At 42.7% G+C, this 22559-nt stretch overlaps 1 protein-coding gene across 1 annotated transcript; it reads right to left on the bottom strand.

Annotated features, from left to right (window-relative positions):
* Positions 1–3118: 3118 nt before the first annotated feature.
* AMDHD1 (amidohydrolase domain containing 1) lies at positions 3119–22476 on the bottom strand. The gene is made up of 9 exons (XM_004417973.3): positions 22313–22476; positions 20945–21051; positions 19487–19551; positions 17071–17348; positions 14806–15031; positions 12301–12425; positions 5855–5948; positions 5125–5285; positions 3119–3960 (listed from the first exon to the last, which is right to left on the bottom strand). Exons 1-9 carry the CDS (start codon positions 22447–22449, stop codon positions 3873–3875), a joined length of 1281 nt encoding a protein of 426 aa, XP_004418030.2. The 5' UTR covers positions 22450–22476; the 3' UTR covers positions 3119–3872.
* Positions 22477–22559: the final 83 nt, after the last annotated feature.

Consider the following 22559-nt stretch of genomic DNA (forward strand, 5'->3'; position numbering starts at 1 on the left):
CAGGTTTTGATTTTTGTAGCTGTTAGCATACTACCTACCACAGCCACTGTTTCTGAGGTGCTGTGCCGGGGCTGTGGTGTATCAACATAGCATGTGGTCCTGCATTCAAAGACTTTCCATCTAGTTGGAGACATGAAATGGCAATTACTGTACCAAGAGTGTGTCCTAGAGGAAGGCACAATAACAATAGCACCTTTGGATCATCAGGGAGGCTTCCTGGGAAGAGGTGACTGAGCTGGGCTTTGAGTGATGGAATCAGAGAGAGAAGGGAGAAAAAGGAGAAACATAAGCTAAATTTCAATGTCAGGAGACATTGAAACATTTATGCCAGGAAACCAATTCTATGTTTGGTCAATTTCTATCATTAAACAAATGATGGCCAAGATGGCCCTAGTCCTTGCTGTCACAGCTGATAGCCCAGACAATGGGCCAGAGGATTAAACAAACAATGGCAATGTGTAGCAGTAAGATGGGAAGGTTGGGAAGTAAGCAGAGGCCAGAATTCACGCTAATGGTACAGTAGGGGAAGCAAAACTCTACCAGCACAGAACATCTCTGAGATCTCCAGGATGCGTGAACAAGGATGGATTGCTGTGGCTCAGTGGTGGTTTCTACCATCTGGGTGCCAGGTTCCCAATGCCTGCAGTAGCTTCAGTAGAACCTCTTGAAAAACATGTGCCTTCTTATTTTGGAATAACTTCCCATCAGAAAAAAATCTCTCCAAGAGGCTGGCATTGACTTGATCCTCCCGCTGTTTACTGTTATAAAGACCGAGATGCTCATGCTTTGGGCAGAAATCTCACAAAACTAATTTAAATTTAAAAATTACTGTGTTTCATCAGAGCTATTTTAAGAGAACCAGCTCTTAACACTGTCTGGCTTTGGTTCTACTCTTTAACGTTTGTCTCACTGCCCGAATTGGATTGTAAATTCCCTGAAGGTAAGAGCCAGTTTAGAACCAGAATTTCAGAAATGAGGGAATTCAGCCTCTACAGTTAAAGAGTTCAAGATGAAATCAAAGCCCTTAAGTCAAGTCCCAGATTTGTTTCCTTCAGCATACCATGGTCTTGTCTGTCTCCCACAGCATGAGTACATGCATCCTCAATTCAGCAATGGGGAGATGTTGCCCCCAAGGGGGTAAAAGTGGTTTTGGAGAGGCAAAAACACTTACATGTTACAATAGTTTGTAGTCCTACAAACCTCAACCCTGTTGGACAAAATCTTATTCCTCAGGGAGAACTTTAATTTTTCTCTTGGGTGGGGACCAATACTTTTAAAAGATTGAGAAAAGAAACGTTGATCTAGTCCAATATGGAGCACAGAATAGGGGTTGCCACATCTCACTGTGCCATCTCGAGAGCTTTCCACCTGCACTTCTAGCAGCTGATACCTCCTACTCTCTGCACCAAAGGACTTGTTCAAAGGCAGCCTGCCAGAGTCCACTCATACGACAAATATCTGAGTACCTACTATGTACTCTAAACCCAGATTAATATTTCTATAACCACACTCTTGTCCTGGTCTTCACTTGTTCAAGAACTTCCAGTGGCTTCCCCTAACTTTAAGAATGAAGTTCCAACTAGTGAGCCTGACATTTAAAGCCCTGTGACGTCTGACCTGACCCGATCTTGTAGTCCTCGCTCTCCACTGAACCCTCTACTCTTGGATGCATCACATATCTTCTGAGCACTTCGTGATGTTCCATCTTGGAGCCTTTCCCTCTCATCAAAATCCTTTCACCTTCCAAGCTGAGACTGGCACCCCTCCCTCCACCCAACCTTGGAATTGTTTCTTTGGTTTTACTTTTCACTTTACTCCCCCTTAAGCATCATCCTTTGACATTATATTAAGGAATCCATGAGCTCTTTCCAATCCACAGAACAACTGTTTTCCTTAACAGTGCATCTCTGGGGTGGCCTGCTTAGTGTATTTTAAAAAGTAATTTTCACTATGACTAGCTGTATGTTTGTGCAGCCATTCATTAATTCATTTACTGATCACCTGTTATGAACCAGTCACCATACTAGAGCCTGAGGATATGATGAGGTCCCTGCCCTCTACTGACTCACAATCTAAAGGGAAAGACAGATTACAATGCTATAAAGGCTATCTAAGAGGTATGAGGGCACGGTGGGGGTGGGGAGTGACTAGCTCTGATTTCCCACATAGAGAAGAGAGAGAAAGCATTCCAGGCAGAGGGAACAGTGCTGCAAGGCCTGGAACAGCAAAAGCAATTACTTTTTTGAGGCACAATGTGAACGCTGGTGTGGCTGGGATCTAGATGGCAGCACTTCTCAGACTCTAATGGGCATACGAATCACCTGGGGGCTTGTTAAGACGCAGATTCAGATTCAGCCAGTCTGAGGTAGGGCCGAGGTTCTGCATTTCTAGCAAATTCCCATATGTTTCAAGGCTTACAGGACACTGGCCTGGGAAGACTAAGGCAGTTCTGGGTGGGTATCCTCTTCTGCCTTCATTCAAAAAAGACATGAATGCTATTTGTTTAGAGTGAAGGTCTCCTAGAGGGAAAAGAGGATGTGCTTCCCTTTCTTATTCCATAGGTGTGAGGATACACTTCCAGGACAGACCTAATATTTCGTTTTGGCCTTTATATCTCCTGCATCCTAAACTCCCACCAGTGACTAGGTGATTGGTCATAGGGGAGGCATCACCAACAGCAACCACAGGCCCCTCCCACCCCCTCAAGATTCCCCTGCCAAGCATATGGGGGACAGAGCTCCAGAGACCCCACGCTGCTCGGTAGTGACAGCAAGGAGCAATCTTAACCTCCCAACAAGAGGTATCTTGATTTGATTTATACTGAATACTATAAAGCCTCATTGATTCAGGCTCTGGTAACCTGAAATGGGTGACAATTTGGATAGTTAATGTTTACTTGTCAAATCATTTCTTCATAAATAGAACACAGGTTGATAATGCAGTTGTGATCATAAGGATTTAAAAAGATTTCAAGTAAACTTACATGACTTTAGAAACATCTATTTATATAATCATCCACTCTTTCTTTATGAATATTTCTGTAATTTCTTCATTTCCTAAAAAGCTCTCATAAACAATGCCACTGATCTACTTCCAGGACTATAAACAACAACAATAATAGTGACAGCAAATATTTATTGAGAGCTATAAATTTTTTTATACATTTGTAATGCAAAGAATCAAAAACTTAAAAACAATTTTAAAAAATTACATTATTGGATTTGGTCAAAATGCATCCATTATAGGAAGGCCCCTGTACCCGTGTATAAAATGATGAGTCTTGAACTCTGCTGTGAAGCGCTACTGTTAGGATTGAGAAGAGATTAGAAATAGAAGGACACCTTCCCTCAGGGGACACTAATGTATTTGGAGAGCATCTAGAAAGACACTGTGGGGAAAGGAAAAACTATTTGCTTATACAGAGGGCTACATTTTAGCTTAATTTGGGGCATATCATTTGGATTTCCTACCATCTCCCTATTTTCACTAAATATAGTTTAAAAACTGTATTTGAAAAGCAGAAACAAAATGGGAATTTCAAAGCCATGTCTACCTAATTGCCAATCTGCTTTTCCCCACAAAGGCATTTTTGTGATACTCCATCATACAAATCTTCAGAATATTTGTAACAAATCTTTGTGAAACAATTTAATGTTCTGAGATTACCATCACAATTGGTTTACCTGTTTATATGTCCAGGTGGACATGTTAAACTAAAATAAATTAATCCTTGGGTTTTTCGAGTGGATTAATGAAACACTGAAATATATTTAAGTGACATCATTCTGGTAAACTACTAAGGTATTTTAACTTTTAATATAACTGTATTGACTTAATACAGTCGAAGAGTCTTCTCTTTCCTTTCAGATCTATCATTTTCTATAGATGACTTTTCCTTTAGCTATAACATATTCAATTAATTCGTGATAGCCTCCGAACTGGTAAATCAAATGCTCCCATCTAGAAAGAAATCAAACATCACTTTAATGCATACAAGTCAAATTATCTTTGCTAATAAATGTTAATTTAAAAATACATTCTCTAAAAATTTCTTTACACCTAGTCATCGATATTTGGGCTTTTTAAAAAATGGTGGATTACTGGGCCGGCCCGGTGGCTTAACGGTTAAGTGCGCGCGCTCCGCTGCTGGCAGGCCGGGTTCGGATCCCGGGCACACACCGACGCACCGCTTCTCCGGCCATGCTGAGGCCGCGTCCCACATACAGCAACTAGAAGGACGTGCAACTATGACATACAACTATGTACTGGGGCTTTGGGGGTGGGGAAAGAGGAGGATTGGCAATAGATGTTAGCTCAGAGCCGGTCTTCCTCAGCAAAAAAAGAGGAGGATTAGCACGGATGTTAGCTCAGGGCTGATCTCCCTCACAAAAAAAAAAAAAAGGGAAAAAATGGTGGATTACTATGATAACTCAAATATTGTTTAATGATATTTAAGTATTTGATCTTAAAATATTTGATTCAATTAACTAATGCACAAATGGTAACATCAGCGTTATTTTCAATAGAGAGAGTGGTTTATGGAGAGTAGACTCATAGAGCCACTCTCGTCTGTTGAACATGAGGTCCAAGGGCTGTGATAAACTCACTAGGGTTAAGGAGCCATAAGATTTACAACTTTAAGATCTAGAACAATAAGACTCCAGTCACACTGGAGGCCCAGGTGGCAGCAGACTGGGAGAGTAATACGAAACCAGGGGCAGGAAAACTGAAGCAAGGCTTTTGGGATCCAGTAGGAATGAGAAGGCAGAGAGGTAATGAATCAGAACCAGGCTGACAAGCCCTAGTTGGGACATGCATGACCCAGCGCAAGCACAAGGTCAGAAGCCAAGCAGAAAAACAAAAACACAGGCCAGAGGGCACAAGAGTCCAAAGTCCAGGTAAACAGAGCAGAAACCTGGAGATCTATGAAAGATGTAAGGCAGATGAAGAGACTAGAGAGCCTAGTGTACTCTGTGGTGTAGGACCTGTAGGGAGACCTTCTGGTTAGAAAAGGGTGATGACAGAGGAGACTGGGTAGCTTCTGAGCCTACACAGAGCCTGACACTTAAGTCTACATATTATAACGGGAATAAAATAAAATAGCTCAGTTGGCAGAACACTCACCTGGATGCATTGATGATAATGAGATCTCCCTGTTTGCCAACTTCCAAAGATCCATGTGTGTGAGATTTTCCCAGTGCATAAGCTGCATTGATGGTGGCAGCGGCCAAGGCCTCCGACATGGACATTCTCATGTTTACACAGGCCAGATGCATGACCATTGGCTAAGGCGGGAAGAGAAAATCGTTGGAGGAACGTAACAAAATGGCAACTGCTACCTAGGACATTTCTCAACACAGCACAACAAATGGTGGTAGTTAAATGTGTAGGTGGAACTGCTATGAGGAAATTCAAATTTACATGTAAAGATTCTTATGCTTTGGAAAAGATTTCCTTATTGTAGAGATTACCCCCCCCATGTGTATTTAACATTTATTTACAACTTTTCAAGGCCACTTACAGTGTAATATGAAGCTCATCCCCATGTTTACTTACTAAATCTTGAGTTTATGCTATTCTCTGAGAGGGAAAATAGGTTATTGTAAAACCACGACGCCCAAGGCTCAATCAAAAAATAATGTAAATAGAACCTTTTCCTCTCTCCATGGCTAGAGGCATTCATGTGGCGCAGAAATATTCAATTACACTGCTGTCTACACTTTTTTCTTGTTTCACAGGAAAATATTTTTATATCTTTGATACATTTTAACAGTTACTGACGTATTTTTAAATTATTTATACGCTAGGTAGAAGTTTGACACTCTGCTCAAAAAGGTACATTAAAAATACTTACCATCGAAAAGCAATAGGCATTAGGGTTGAAATCGCTGCCCAGAGCAACTATCACTCCTTCATCTAACATCTTCCTGGCTCGAGGTTGCTTCAGCCTAAGGGGAAGAAAAAAAGAATAGATGTTTAGAATGGAAGCCAACTTAGATTGTCCAACCCCTTCATGCTCTGGAAGAAGAAACAGAAACTCAAGGCTAAATGATTAGTAGAGGAGCCAGGCGGAACCTCAGGACTCCTGATTTTTATCATTCTGCTTGTGAAATTACTTGGCTATGACTAACTTCTTTAATTTGGGATTGTTTATCTCAGCAATCTTCATATATATTCAGAGGTGCTTGCTAATGTTGATGCAAATAACCCATAATCAACCTATAAATCAAAATTAGGGTGAGTGTATTATGAGCCAACTTTTGATGACCATATAGCCTGGGGCCTTCCTTCCCCAAGGAAGGAGGGACACCAAAGAAGTGGGGTGTACAGAGCGGTTATATACTGTCAAAGAGCATGTATCACATATGACTGTAATGTCACAATGACAATAGTCACAAGATTGCCCTGTCAGCATAGCTATTGACAGATACAGTGGGTAGCAGGGTTGCTGTCTCAAGGGGCGTGGCAGGTAGCAGGTTGGTTGTTTCAAGTTGGGTGGTCACAGGATGAGCGCAGCAATCAAATCCTAGCCTAAGGAGAAATGCTTATCCTTAAGGAAATGCCAACGTGGGGGAAGTTGCATCCTTATCTTAAGGGCATTTATTTTTCTCTTTGGGACATGTTAATTGCTTAAAACAGATACACAATGCATGTTCAAAGGCGACAGTCCCTTTTGGAAAAACAAACTCAGGACTAATTAGTTTTACACCAAATGGTTTCCTCATATGCCCCAATATATCCTATTGCTTGCCATTTATTCATCACTAAGGAAGAAAAATATAACTTAAAATTGTTTTCAAATGTAACAAACTTTTTTTGACTCCCAAATATAAACAAACAAGGTTAAAATAATGCTATTTTTATTAACTTCCATTTTGCAATTTTTTATTTATATCTCTCCCCCTTCTTTTTGGGGGGGTGGGGGAGGGGAGTCTCAAACATTTTTGTAGGCCATTTAAAATCTTGAAGGTCCAAGAATCTAATATGTAAAATGTTAGCGCTTCTTCCTGCATTGGGCATCTCCCTGACCTCCTTGGCAAAATACTATTTATTCTTTAGGACATGACTCAAAAGTTATGTAAAAGATAAACAAAGCCAGACACTTGTTGAAGGGGTGAGGACAGATTTTATTCAGTAACAACTATTGCAACAGGGAAAAGAGTCCAGTGTGAACTGAACTCATTGCTGATTTGTGCAGCAGTCACTGGGTGTTTTACAGGGATGAGGGAGTTGCGGGTGGTGGGGTGGAGAAAAGGGGGTTTGAGCAGAGTCAGGGAAATGGAAATTTTCAAAAAGCAGGATGGAGTTGGTCAATGTGATCTGGTTTTGTTAACTGGCGTTTATCTGGAGGAGAAACAACCTATCTCTGTGACGAGAGGCAGTGGTGTAAGTTAGCACAGAGTGCCCCCCAAGCTGGGAACAAGAGACAGAATTATCTCCTTGAATGGGTGCCTTTCAAAGACATGGCTCTCAGGCCCTTGAGAAGACGGTTCTGGGTGGATGAGATTTACATCTCAAAGGAGCAGAGAAGGGATTTATAATTACAAGCTTTTTAAAGTAACTGCTCTAAAAGGAAGTTCGGGGGCCTACCCACCTATCACTAGGTTTTACTGGAACCAACAGTAAATTCTCCCAGCAGGTTGAGATTGCTCAAACAGGCACTATAAGGGGGGTCTAGGGTCATCCTAGGGATGCAGCCTTGAGCTGTTAGAAACTATGCCAGTGTTTATTCAAGTCTCGTGTGTTGGGGGAAAGGAGGTGGATGAAATCATTTGTGGTAAGAGTGTGCAGCTTTTATAGACCAAGACTGAGGCCAAGTCGAGAAGGGGCTCAGAGGAGTCTGAGAAGAGTTTGGTAAAGGAGAGTCCTCCTCAGGGGAGCCTTCCCAATCACCCCTGTTGGCCCCCACTTCCTCTGGCTCCCACAGCACACCACACTCCTCCATTTTAGCCCCAGGTCCACTAGATTGCTGTTGTTGCATGACAACGACAGCGGACTGGTACTCAGCCATTATGGACCTGGCTGCCCAGGGCTTGTTAATATACCTACTGAGGGTAACCTTGCCCCCTCCTTTAAGACCCTACTCCATCTCTGGCCCTACATTCAATTTGATTGTTCGGTGCCCTTGCTCAGCCAGTTGTAAAGTATTTAGACAACTGAGCCTGCCTATACAGCTGGAAAGTCCAGCAAAGACTAAGGATCACGGAAAAGATTATTTCTCTTTTTTTTTTTTTTTGTGAGGAAGATCAGCCCTGAGCTAACATCCATGCTAATCCTCCTCTTTTTCCTGAGGAAGACCCGCTCTGAGCTAACATCTATTGCCGATCCTTCTCCTTTTTTTTTTCCCCAAAGCCCCAGTAGATAGTTGTATGTCATAGTTCCACAGCCTTCTAGTTGCTGTATGTGGGACATGGCCTCAGCATGGCCGGAGAAGCGGTGCGTCGGTGCGCGCCCAGGATCCGAACCCGGGCCGCCAGTAGCAGAGTGTGCGCACTTAACCGCTAAGCCACGGGGCCGGCCCCTATTTCTTTTTATTATAATTTGTGCCAGGACCTAGACCTCTTTCTGGCTACTTAATATTTTTGCTTGAATGAATGAATGATACTGTTATAGTCCAGGGGCATACTGAATATGGCAAAGAGTAGAATAACTTTATAGCTGTGCTCAAAGTAGTTAGGTTCTATTTATGTTTTATATAAAGTCTACTGAAGTCTGGCATTCGAGACCCTCACAAACAGAGCCCAACCTTCTTTCTGGGCCTCTTTCTCATCCCTGCCCTACCCAGTACTGCACTCCAAACTCTGGGGTTTTCTGGTTGCACATTTCTGACTTTGCCATTCTCCTTGCCTAGAATATCCACCCCTCCCTGAAATGCATTCCTACTACCAGACCCAGCTCCCAACTCACCTACCCATGCTCACTTCCCTGGTCACTCAGCCAGCAGTGACAGCCCTTTTCAGAACTTCAATAGGTCCTACTGTCTATTCATTTATTGTGTTTCATATGCTCAGGCTGCAGATTCCATGAAGGACTGTGCGTGTCTTATTCACCATTGTATCTCCAGTACCAGCACAGTGCCTGGCATTAAGAGCTGCTCAGTGAAGATCTGTTGAAGGAATTCTTTAATTTCTTATTGTTATGTTTTCGTTGCACTCATTTTATTTCCTCCCCCCAAAATACAGGGACTTCTTTGTAGCCTCAATGAAAAGAGTATGGTACCTTACATATGGTGCTCAAGAAAACTTGGCCAGGGCCGGCCCCGCGGCTTAGTGGTTAAGTGCGCACGCTCCGCTGCTGGCGGCCCGGGTTCAGATCCCGGGTGCACACCGACACACTGCTTCTCCGGCCATGCTGAGGCCGCGTCCCACATACAGCAACTAGAAGGATGTACAGCTATGACATACAACTATCTACTGGGGCTTTGGGGGTAAAAAAATAAATAAATAAAATTATTAAAAAAAAAAAAAAAAGAAAGAAAACTTGGCCAGTCATTAACTCAGCCAGTCATTCTAAAACCATCCTATCAGTGAGAACTGTGTGCCAGGCACTAAAACCTCAGAGTCATCCTTGACTCCTCTTTTTCTCTCACAGTCTTCATCCAATCCATCAGAAAATCTTGTTGGCTCCACCTTAAAACTATATCCAGAATCCTCCTAATTTTTATACCCTCCTGCTACCACCTTGGACCCAAGTCACCATCATTTCTTGCCAGGATATTTGTAAGACCATCCTAGTTGGTTTCCCTGCTTCTACCCTCACCCCTCCTAAAATCTATTCTCTATGTTGCAGCCAGAGGGATCTTTTAGAAAAATAAGTTAGATCATGTCGTTGTGCTTTTAAAAACACTCAGTGGCTTCCCACGGACTTCCTGTCTGCACCATGGACTCAGCCCTACAAAATCTATGCCTCCTTGCTCATGCTCTCTGGCCTCACTCTTGTTCCTCAAACACACCCAGTGCGTTTCCACCATTGCACTCACTGTCCGTCTGTCCAGAACACTCTTCTAGAGAGCCTCATTCCTCCCCCTAGATATGGCTTGCTCCCTCACTTCCTCTAGGTCTCTCCTCAAATGTCCCCCCATTGGAAAGGTTTTCCCTGACCACCCTAAAAACATGGCACCCTCCCCCTAAACTCTCTCTATCCTCTTGCCTTACTTTGATTTTTTTCATGGCACTAAGCATCCTCCGACATTTTATATGTTCATTTGTCAGTTTGCACTTTGTCTGTCTCTCCCCATTAGAATGCAAGCTCCTTGAGGACAAGACTGTTTTATTGGTGGCTGGATCCCTAGTACCTATATCAGTGTCTGACAAATAGCGGGCCCTCAATATACATGTTGAATACATGAATTAATAAATTATTGAGGGTGCAGAGATGATTCTTGCCCTTGAGACATTCCCAGTCCACGACTAACAGTTTGCAGGACCACTTAAAATGACGTTTCTCAACAAGGACAATGTATGAAAGGAGGTGGGTGAAGCAGCGATACAGAGTGAGGAAAGGGTAGAGCTTAAAATTTCCCTGCAGGTCGTTCTGATGGCCTCCCCTCCTCTTCCAGAACTACTTAAGGAGGTAAAAAAAAAAAAAAAAAAAAAAAAAGAGGCTGTAAAAGTATTAAGGGAGCACCAGAAAAACTAAAGTGAATGTTTCCTAAAGAAATTTAAATATTACACACAAAGATGCATAAAATAATGACTAAAGGAAGGCCTCAACTGGCATAAGGCAATGGTTATTCTGGAAAAGAGAGTCAAGAGAGCTCAGGGTACAGCAGGGGCCCTGCAGGTTCCTCCTGATGGAGCGATCAGAAAAATACAGGAACAGAAAGCCAGAGAGGAGAGTGTGGCCCTCTCATTGATTACCCCTGTTGTCTAAACAGGATGCTAAACCCATCTTGTGGTGACAGCAGATGGCAGCCACCACTGGCATAGGAACAAAGTTTAGACTTTTCATGCTGAACCGCCCTTCAGTACTGCAAGTCCCAGATTTTTTGCTCCATTTTAAGAGATTCAAGATGAGTTAAAGAAATCCTTTTTTGTAAAAACTTACTTCTCAGGTGGTAGAAAATTAACCAGGTTAGGTATTGATTGATGATTTATATTGATGACTACTGAGATTTGCAAGAAAATCAGTTGGTCATACTGAGAATAGTTATTGATTGATATTTTCTGGGTGTAATCTACATTACGTCTACTCTTTAAGAGAATAGTAATCATAAGAGAAATGGATAATATTATATGTGTCTGTACAAAATTATGATCAATTTGAGGAAAGAACTGCAATATTTCTTTCTTCTCGCTTATAAAAGTTACCCAAAGCCTGGCTTTTCAATCCCTAAGGCAGAGTTTCCCAACCTCGGCACAATTCATATCTTGGGCTGGACGATTTGTTGTAGGGGATTGCTCTGTGCACTGTGGGATGTTTAGCAGCATCCCTGGCCTCCACCCACTAGATGCTAGTAGCACCCCCTAGTTGTGACAACCAAAAATGTCTCCAGACATTGTCAAGTGTCCCCTGAGGGGCAAGTTCGCCCCAAGGTTGAGAACCACTGTCCTAAGGCCATAACTGCAGAATCACCTCCCTGAAAACCATGTGTCCCAACCACACAGAAAGCACCTAGTTCTAAGAGAAAATAAACTGCCTCTGGAATGCTGGTCTTCTTGACCACAAACTCAGTGGCTGTCGCAGAAGTAATACAATGGAAAGAGTCAGAAAGCCTCAGGTCTCACATGGGGTAGAACTGCAGCAGCAGCAGTTATAAAAGATGGACTACGTGTAGCCAACCCATCGAGGGCGTACAGCAAAATTACTGGGGAGACTTTACAGAATCTACTGAGACCTCTCCTCTTTCCTCCCACCCCCAGATTTATGAGAATTATGGTACCCACTTGCATCCTCTTAGAAAACAGCTCATTCACATTCTGAATACTGCTAAATATCCCTAACATCTTAGGCATGTTTTTTAAAGCATAAAGCCTATTTCATGATTTTCTAATTATAAAAGTAATGCATGTTGATTTTTTTTAATTGGAAAATTCCAAAAGTGAGGAAAAAAGAAAAAGAAAGCTCTGCCTTCCCCAATAATCCCACCACTCCAAGGCAATTTGGGTCTAAGCTCCTTCTTCAGGGTAATTCATTTATGAACGTCATTCCAGAACGGGCATCTTCTATGAGCTAACTTTTCTTGATCTGCATTTTTAAGGGATTTGTAAGAGCAATGAAATAATATTTAGGCATCTTGGAAGTCTGTGTCTTCACAGCTTGTACTTGCAGCTCTCGTGCGGGAGTGAGAAATGACCTCACCTCAGCATGTAGGCCGTGGTGGGCAGGAGGACAGCAGAGCACCTGGCCGTTGCCATGGCAGCGATGCCTTCATCACTCACTTCTTCCAGGTGACTGATTGCCTGGGCTCCCAGTTCAGCCCCGAGCTAGGCAGAATTGGCAGAAAGAGAAAGGTTTTACCATCACCAACAACAAATCAATCAAGTATCATAAAATTGCTTTTCCTACAAAAATAAACAGCACTCTATTATTAAGATTTCTTGCCAACTACCTCTCACAAGCACAGGCCCCAAAATGGGTAAAGAGTTTGTGATGGACATTCAATTGAACACTAGCTAGTGTGCTACTTCAAGAACTTAAACACAAATGCTTACCGATATTCTTCAGACATTTGCTAAAAAAGAAAATTTATGAATCTTATGGATCAGAATAAAACATTGAGTAATACTGGTAATAAAACCTAATTATTATAGCATCTTAAAAACACAATAAAGAAAAGTATCTTGGAATGCCGTTGTCCTTAGTGAAAACAGATCAGTTAAGGAAAAAAACTTCAAAATGTGGACTCATATATATAATTGGAGAATATCTACTTGAGGTTGATTTCTCTCCAGATGAAAAGTTTGGGCCAGATTGTTAGAAGAAAACCAAGAGGAGGTAATGCTATGCTAATAATGGAAACATGCATTAAAGTTCATTTCTTCTCAGCTTGACAAATTTTCACACATACACCAAGTGCCCCAGGCTGAAAGGTGATATGTTCAACATTCCAAGGAAAGGAAAGTAGACTAATATTTGACCTGACCCAGTGGCCCAGGGAGGCTGCAATGCCCCTACCAGGACAGGAAAGAGTTGGCCCCTCATCAGCTGCTTGCTCAGGTCTAAGAGCATTTTGGACTGGGGCTCTGAGGAGTCCGATGCACCACAGGACAGACTATGCTCCCCAGGGAGAGTTTCCTTCTAACCTTGAATCACCCTCACTTTTCCAGACTTGATTTGCTCATCCTGCATATTGACCTCTGTTGATTTAATTCACCAGTCACTCTCTATGAACAAAAGTATCTTGTTGACCACCCAGTTCACATTCATTCAACAAACATTCAACAAATATTTACTCAGTAAAGACCATCTGTACATGAGGCACTGTGGTAACCTCCAGGGGTAGGGCTGTGTAAAACATGGGTACCGTCGTCCTCAGTGTGTTTATAGCCCAGTAGGGATCGCAGAGGCATTTTTAACACAGAGGGATAAGTACAGGGAGGAGCTATGACCCGTTCCTGTGGAGGTTTGGGAAGAATCCCAGAGGTGCAGTAGCTAAGATGACACACGGAAGAGAATTAGAGTTGGCCAGACAAAGGGGAGTGTTCAGATTAGAGAACTAGCATGCACCGAGGCATGGGGTACTAGCTGTACTAAAAATAGTTTATTGTGGCTGGTTCATGGTAAAGAGAGTGGAGGAGGTAAAAAGGGGGAAAAGAGAGAGAGAGGAAGACAGAGAGGTAAGCAAGGGCTGGATCCTGGTAAGCCTACCTGTGTGGAATTTGGAATTTGTCCTACCAGCAATGGTAAGCCCTTAAGCAATGAAGAGAAGATAAGATGCACTGAGGGAATGGATTAAAGGAACAGATTAAAGTGGAGACAAGCTGGGAGGCAAAGAGAAGAGTTGTTGCAGGAATCCAGGTGAGAGCTGATGGTGGTTTGAACGAGGCTGTGGGGTGAAGAGAAGTGGAGCTAGAGATACTTAGGAGAACTGGGAGGTCTTGCTGGTTGGTTGAAACGTGATACGTTGGGGAAGGGAGGAGTCAAAATGATGTCCAGGTTTTTGACTTAGGCAACAGATAGATAATGGTGCCATTCACTGGGGCAGGAAACAGAGGGCAAGATTTAGAAGTGATATTAAGAGATCAAATGGGACATGTTGTGGTTGAGACACATAGGTAGTATTGACATCTGTATTTATGCCCCAAGGGCAGTTGTTCATTTAGCTCCAGGGCTTAGAAGAGAGAAATCTAGGCTCATGCCTGCAGGAATTTTGTGCGTCTTATTCACTGCTAAATTCTCAGTGCCTAGAACATTGCCTGGCAAACAGTAGACACTCAAATATTAGGTGGAAGCATGAATAAATGAATCTGGGAAAGACATATAGATTTGAAAATCATCCTGTGTCTATTAATGGTGTACACCACTGAAATTCATCTGGATACTGCCACAGAAAGACCCTAGAAGCTACACTGAAATTAACAGACTCTGCTAGTATGGCTTTGCGTGCCAACCAAAATAGGTGGTGAATTTAGTAAATGAGATCACAAAGGTATTTCTTTTTCTACTAATACCACTAGCAGATAATAAAAGTAAATGATCAGCAAAAAAGTAAATTTCTAACAGAGGTCAGAAATTCCAAGGCTCAACCAGACCAATGTGCACATTGTTCAAACAAAGAAGGCTACTCCTTCCTACCTTTGAACAAACTAGTTAGGTTTTCCATAGCATTAGTGTTGACAAAGAAAAAGCAGGGGTCAACCATACCTCAGCAGCCTTCATCGGGTGGAGTTCATCTCCATGGAAGTTAATCTGTAACCCTGTATCCTTCCCACTTTGAAGAATCCTTCTGGTGGAATCAAGATCAAAGACGCCCTTCTCACAGAACACATCTATATTGTCCACGTGTATTTCCCCATTTCTGCCAAGTTCCTTCAGCTTTGGGAGGTGGTTATTGATGATGTCATCAGCAGCTTCTGTAGCAGTTTTTCCTCTAAGGGAAGAAAATAAGATTACCATGGGCAAATTTTTTTTTAAAAAATTGGAGACAGGGTCTTTTGGCACTTGGAAAACCTGAGAAACTATAGGTAAATGACCTCGAGCCTTAGAAACATAGGGAAAGAATCAGAGCTATAACTCAGGACACGTAACAATTGGGACATGCCTACATAGCAGAGGTACTGACAAGACTTCTGTATGCACTGACCCTGTACACAGAGATTCAAATGGCTCATCCATTCTGGCTCACCTGTGTTGCCTTTGGGAATGTCAGCAAGGCCACCTGAATGAAAAACTGAATCTTCTTGTCAAGGACACTTAGAGGGCACATTGGATGCTTTCCTGACAACCCAATTGCAGGCCCTTACCTGGGCCCCGGCTATCACTCTGCCTTTTTCCTCTTCCCCACTGTTTCTAGAAGCATCTGCCTAAGGCTTCCTGTCTCATCATTTAGGGACATGGGCGAAGAAGATCGTAGGAGACCTGAAATGCTCTCTATGGTTCTGGGGTAGTTATATATTAGAAAAGGCTGGGCTTTTGAAGTCAGATAGACACAATGCCCTACCACTTGCTGGCTACATAATTTTAGACACATTATTTAGCCATCATTTGGCATACTCCGAGCCTCAGGCTTTATTATTGGGGATCAAGATGAGACTCACTGGCAGATGGAGAACATTTCTGTAAAACTTCATCCCTGTATTTGGCACACAGAAGGCTCTCGTTCAGCAAAAACCATTTGGGTGGGTAGAGAGAGGTGGACTACAAGGAGACAGTCACTTACATATGTTGTTTCTAATTCTCAAGACCATCATATTGAATAGGGTGTTATTTAGCTGCTTTATAGACGAATAATTCAAGTTCAAAAAAGTTGAGTCCCTCAAAATCCCCCAGCTGGAAGTAGTTAAACTGGATTCAAACTCAGGTCTAGTATCGTTCCACAGCCTGAGACTTTTCTGCCATGTCACGCTGTCTTTCCTACTGAAAAAAACTATCATACGCTTTATACTCCTTTTAAAAAAAATTGGTTTTCTACAGACAGGATGTCCCAAAAATCTCAGTGCAGTTTTAAGCTTTAATAATTTCAGAAGTATAAATGCTAAAAATATACAACAAACATCATTGAAATATTATGTTTCTTTTCTACTAGTTTTGTAAATTTTTAACAAATGTTAATTTTTTTAGTTCCTCTGTTTGAAGATGGTAAACAAAAAGTTAACATTAAAATTTTATTTTTCAAAGTTCATAAAACTAAATAAATGTAAAAATATATAAATTATTAAGCTGTCAAATAATTTTTGTAAGCCTGTAGCATTTATACACCTAAGTCATCAAAGCTGAAAACTGCATTAGACTTTGGAGAAGCCCTGCAAATTGTCAAGTCCTGGATTTCCTTCAGACCTTTTAGTTCTGGAACTGTGAGCCTTCAGGTCTAGAAATTCCAGGACAGATAAGATGCAGGTGCAGAAGGGGACAGAATTCTCTACAGTAAAGCCATATAGGAAAAACTTTAGGTAACAGGGAAAGCTAAAAACATTTACAGCAATAAAACAAAAATGTTTGCTGCTAAACAGATGAACAGCAAACAGATGAACAAAAATGACAACCATTCTGAGTCATCTTGATTGACTTCAAGATTTGATCCATCTCCTAGAGGGTGTTACTCTTAATCTCTAAAGTGCTTTTATGCTATCATGGAAACTATTTAAAGCAACATCTGTCATTTTAAAGGGTCTATAAGTGGGCATTTCTTGCTGTTAACCAGAAGAGTTTTGAACATCTCCTCTTCTTCCTTCATCACTAAGGGACTAGCAAATTGATGGGTCTGTTTGGGATCGCCTTCCTAAAACCATGTGAGACGACTGACATTAGAATGGGAACCTGTCCAAAGGCTTTTACTGGTCTCTCTGCAAGAACTAAACAGCTGATGCACCTCCACCCCCTGGAGAATACAGCCCCCACTTAGGCTCCGCATGACCCCTTCTTCGTTCCCAATGCCCCGACTTAAGCCCGGGTCCCATCGGCGGAGGTTACTTCGGCACTGAGTGAGCCCCGCAGTAAGTGGCCGAGATGCCGATGTCCAGCTCCCGCCGGGCGCGCTCAATCACGCGCAGCATCTTGAGCTCGGTCTCCAGGTTGAGGCCGTATCCGCTCTTGCACTCCACCAGCGTGGTCCCAGCCCTCATCATGCACTGCAGCCGCTGCTGGAAGGAGCTGAACAGCTCCTCCTCCGAGGCTTGGCGTGTGCGCTCCACCGTGAAGTTGATCCCTCCTCCCGCCTGGTGAATATCCATGTACGTGGCTCCTGCCAACTGAACACACGGCTCACCGTGAGGCCGGGCAAATGTGGGGAGGCTGCAGGCAGGTCTACAGAACCTGCGTGCAGAAGTGATATTCAAAATGATTAATAATCAATATGCCATGGGCACCAACCAATCAGAAAGGATGCTGGGGCACACTGTCCTGGAAGCCCCTACTCTGCCAGGGTGGGGAGGGAAGGGTCCCAGGAAGGGACTGGGGTGGCAGAAATGGGAGATGTGGTGGGAACTTGGGGTCTCAAGGCAGTGGCAATTTACCAACCAGCACAGAAGTATTTCAGTATTTTTAACAACCCAGTCGGCCCCAGTGTGTACCAGCTAAGTTTCCGCCTATCCCTCAGCACCTATGAGAAAACAAAGCTTAGGCAATTCAGGAACCTCCCTGCAGTTATTCAGATCTCCACTATGGAGACCCAGGGGGTTTCCATGTCTCAGTATTTGGCCACTAGATTTTGGGGCTTGACCTCTGTCACTCAAGCAAATAAAGAGGCTCTTTCTGACATCCCCCTGGACTCCTCTTACTCTGGGCAGCAAGGAGTCTGGTGCAAACAAAGTACCTGGCCTGGGGGTCTCCCTATCAGAGTTTTCATCTGGGTTCTGCCATGGGGAGCTGGTGAACTCAGTCAACACCCATCCCTTCTATAGACCTCACCTTCTGCATCTATATAATGAAAGGATTGGACTGCAACTCTCTAAGATTGTTTTTTGGCTCTGAAATTCTGTGATTTAATAAAAAAGTCGTAAAAACAGCTGTAGGTTGTTGAGGAAGGTACACACCATCTGAAGAAATTTTTTCTTTTTCTGAAATAATCCAATGTAGCTGTTAGGATGTACCTTATTTTTTTTTTTTTTTTTTAGTGAGGAAGATTAGCTCTGAGTTAACGTCCGTTGCCAATCCTCCTCTTTTTGCTGAGGAAGATCAGTCCTGGGCTAACATGCGTGCCCATTCTCCTCTAGTTTATATGTGGGACGCCTGCCACAGCATGGCTTGATAAGCAGTGCATAGGTCCATGCCTGGGATTCGAACCCGCAAACCCCAGGCCATGAAGCAAAGTGCATAAACTTAACCACTACGCCACCGGGCTGGCCCCAGGGTGTACACTTCTTTTAAAAAAAAACAATGTAAAGAAAAGATGTGGATAAACCTTAGATGCATGAAAGAAGCCAATCTGAAAAGGCTACATACTGTATGATTCTAATTATATGACTTCTGGAAAAGGCAAAATGGAGACAGTAAAAAGATCAGTGATTACCAGGGGCTGGGAGGAGAGAGGAATGAAAAAGCAAAGTACAGAGGATTTTCAGGGCAGTGAAACTACTCTGCCACTACAATGGTGGATACATGTCATTATACATTTGTCTAAATCCATAGAATGGACAGCACCGAGAGTGAACTCTAATATAAACTATGGACTCTGGGCGATAATAATATGTTAATATAGGTTCATCAATTGTAACAAATGTACCACTCTGGTAGGGGATGTTGATAATGGGGGAGGCTTGTGTCTGGGGGGGAGGGGTATATGGGAAATCTTTGTACTTTCCACTCAATTTACTGTGAACCTAAAACTGCTCTAAAAAATAAAATCTATTAAAAACAAACTATGAGAAAATGGCTCCAACCAGGAATTTCAGGGTTGACTATGGCTAATTAATGACTGACATAGACTACATTTTATGTTTCTTAATAAGTCTCATTTTTCTGGGAAAAATGAGAACAATACAACACATTTTATTTTTGTGATTGGTAATATATTTTTCCAAGTTTGACCCCAATGAACGGTGATTTTCAAACTGTTTCCTGGGGCATCTTCAAAGGCTCCCAGGGGTGGTGGGATGGAATGGGAGAAGGGAGCAACTCAACTCAGCTCTGTTTTAAAAGCAGGATTCTGTGCTAAAAATTTTTGAAAACTATTATTCTTAAAATGATTGCTAGCCCTGTGCATAGTATAAAGATTTGGGACAGTTATAAATTAGTTAGTTTGGTTATAATTTATTTTCCATAGTCCAAGCCAATAAAAATATCCATTAAAAAGACATATGGACATATGATAAGATAGCCCATCACTCTTTAGAAAAAGACTTGTCTATATTTGTCCTATATTTGATTTGCCACCATTTATTGCAGTTACCTTCATTGCAAACTCGTGAACTCTTTCTCCAGCCCATACTGGATGTGTGTGTGCATCCACCAAACCTGTAATCAATAAATCAAATCATTTTTAAAGTTGAAAAACAGAAAACCCTTAGATAGCAGGAGGACTATACCATATGGCTCTTAGGAAAGCATGATGGCAGTCAGCCATCTTGGAGGGGGTAGAAGAGAAAGAATTTGTATGTTTCACTCAACAGAGAGGACACAAGAAGCCTCTCTACATGGCTGGTCTAGAAAGTTCTTATGGAGGAGGGTAACTCAACATGATGAAAATATTCCTTAAAGAAATATAGCTCCCTTTGCCCAAGAAGTCCACACTCACCAAGCAAGCTTTAAAATAGAGTTCAAATCTCTCAGTTGACTGAAACCAACAACTATATCACCAAGGAATAATCTGAGTGTGAAAACAGAATAACACAATCCCCCCACCTCAACCTTGAGAAGGAAAAATATGAAATCAGATCTTTCTTCAAGAAAGAAATATATTTTAAATAAAGAGAAACAACAAAGCAATCACTTGGAACTTCTGTTCATCCAGGCACAACTCAGTAAGCGTGTCTTTCAGAATATTTAAAATCCCTTATGGATTAAATGGCTCATTAGTGGATCTGACTGGACTAAAACCAAGAAATCCTATTCAGATTGCTTTCTACTACATTCTGCTCTTTCTCATAAGGCTTCACTCTGATTTTATCTCCTAACTCCCAAGAGCCAGAAGGTAGAAGCTGTCAGATATACACAGTACACATTTTAAAAATATAAATCCTAGCCTCTATGTTTGTATAGAACTCAAAATTTGTGAAACTTGTTTCAGATGATTACATGAAGCCATAAAACATAGATAATGTAAGAGACAATGGTTAATAAACTGATTTTGCTGTCAATCGCTAAAGATAGAAACAAACTTCGGTGAAATGTCTAGGCACGTTTTTCCCCTTTTCCATATGCAGTTGAGCTCTTTATGTTTCACACTCTACATAAATTCAGAGTATATTCTGGTGTTAGAGACAGCAGCTTGCCCTGTTTGCCTCCCCTATGAAATGGATTAATAAACTTCTTTCAACAGTTTTTGAACCTAAAGACAACATAGCTGGTTTTTCTTCACGGTGTGAGTGGGAAGACGCGGAGGGAATGAATGAGTCTGATTCCCAGCTTGCTCTTTACCTGTTTAGCAATCTTGGGTAAGATTCCTAAACTTCACTGTTCTAATCTGTAACATGTAGATAATGATACTTCCCTTACAGGGCAGTTAGAAGGATTCAACATAAAAATATGTTTGTAAAGCAGCTAGACATTCAATAGTAGAAATTCAATACATGGTAGCTATTATCATATTTTAATATTATTGTGAGACCTTGTTTAAAACAAGCCGCTACTCCTCCTCTTTACATTACTCAAACTGCTTTCAAAGTTTTACTGAAAAAGAGGTTAATACCAGGCAAGATGCATTTCCCAGAGCAGTCAATTCTTTCTTCAAACGTTTCTTCAGAAAACTGTTTTTGGATAGCATCAGCAGGACCGATGGCTTCTATAAACCCATCCCTGAAGAAAAATCAAGAAGAAATTACTAAACCTTGGGAAAATGCTGTGAGAAATCTGACTAATGATTTAAAATATGTTATTGACGTCTTTTGGTGTCAGTCAATATTTATTGTATTTCCTTCTTGAACTGGTGTCTTTGGAAAAGTGATTCTAGCCACATACAAGGCAAAAAGGAAAATCCCGTATGGCAGATTACTACTTGTTCCCCAAGATCAACGTTCCCTTTCCCCACAGGGCTAGAATTCCAAATTGTAGCTTGACACGTGACTGCCCAGAATCAAGACCACATTTCCCAGTCTTCCCATCAGCCCAGTGTGGCCGTGTGACTAAGTTCTAGACAATAGTATTGCTTTCTCTTACTATTTCCTACTAGATGGAATGTAGACACCATAACGAGAGATGGAGCAGCCACCTTGGATGACGAGGTGACTGTGACAGAGACGGGGCCGTCCGCGCAGAGCAAGATGGTAGGGGCCTGGATCCTTGGGACTCGGTAGAACATGGCCATCAACCAGCTTGGATTCCTACCTCTGTGCAATAGAGGTAGGAATCTGTGTTAACTGATTTTAACAAATTTTTGGCAGTAACACTGGAAATATTTTTATCCCTTTGTTAGTTAAAAACAAATACACACAGTCCCTAAAAGCTGGGCTCTTACACAACCTTAAAAGCCTCAGATAACGGGTGAGACTGATTCATCTTGCGCAATCTCGGCGCCATGTGGCTCACCAGTTCAAATCCCCATTCAACCCCCATTCGATCCCGTAAGGCCGCCCTCCCAAACTTTGGCCGTTCTTTTATTCACTTCTAGCGGGAAACTCTTAAGGTTAAATAAAAAGAACTGAAAATGTCCTCTTTTTCTGGTGGCTGAATCTTAATTTCCCATCACCTCAAACCATTACCATCTAAACGTTTTCCGTGGTTCTCAAGCTTTAATGTACAGACGAAGAGGGGTGGGAGAGAGGCTTTGTACAAATTCAGGTCTCAGAACTCCACCCACAGAGACGCGGATTCAAAACATTTGCGACTGGGGGGGGCGGGGTTCAGCCTGAGCGCGTTTTTTCACGGAATGAAGACTCGAAGTAGTCAAACATGTCACCACAGGCAGGCCTGCCAGTGTCTCCGGGTGCGGGAAAGCTTTTACCCGGTTTCCCTCCACAGCGCACAAGTTAGAGCAAGAGGGCCAGGCCCGGCCTTGGCTGACGGTCCCCACAGCGCGCGGCCCGGGGCGCGGGCAGCCCCGCCGCGCGCGGCCACTTACGTGCCCAGCACCAGGCTGGCGCCCTCCAGCACGGCCAGGCTGCGCAGCGCGTCCCGCGCCAGGAAGCGCTCGCCGCGGGCGCACACCAGCACCACCTGCCGCGCGTTCTCCAGCAGGAGGCGGTGGCCGCCCCCCATGTCGCTGCGCGCCGCGGCTCTCCGGCAGGCCACCGCGCTCGGGGCGCGGGCGGACGGCGGAGGAGGGCGCAAGGCCGCAGGCTGCGCCGCCCTGGCCCGGAGGGTGGAGC

The sequence above is a fragment of the Ceratotherium simum genome, chromosome 25 (genome assembly GCF_057802395.1).
Source record: "Ceratotherium simum simum isolate JZ-2026a chromosome 25, ASM5780239v1, whole genome shotgun sequence".
Lineage (NCBI taxonomy): Eukaryota > Metazoa > Chordata > Mammalia > Perissodactyla > Rhinocerotidae > Ceratotherium > Ceratotherium simum.

Coding starts and splice junctions, on each gene's coding strand:
- AMDHD1 (XM_004417973.3), bottom strand. CDS start 22,449: ATGGGGGGCGGCCACCGCCTCCTGCTGGAGAACGCGCGGCAGGTGGTG. Junction 21,052..22,312: donor GCCAGCCTGGTGCTGGGCAC/GTAAGTGGCCGC, acceptor ATTTTTCTTCAG/GGATGGGTTTATAGAAGCCA. Junction 5,949..12,300: donor ACCACGGCCTACATGCTGAG/GTGAGGTCATTT, acceptor TCTTCCCCTTAG/GCTGAAGCAACCTCGAGCCA.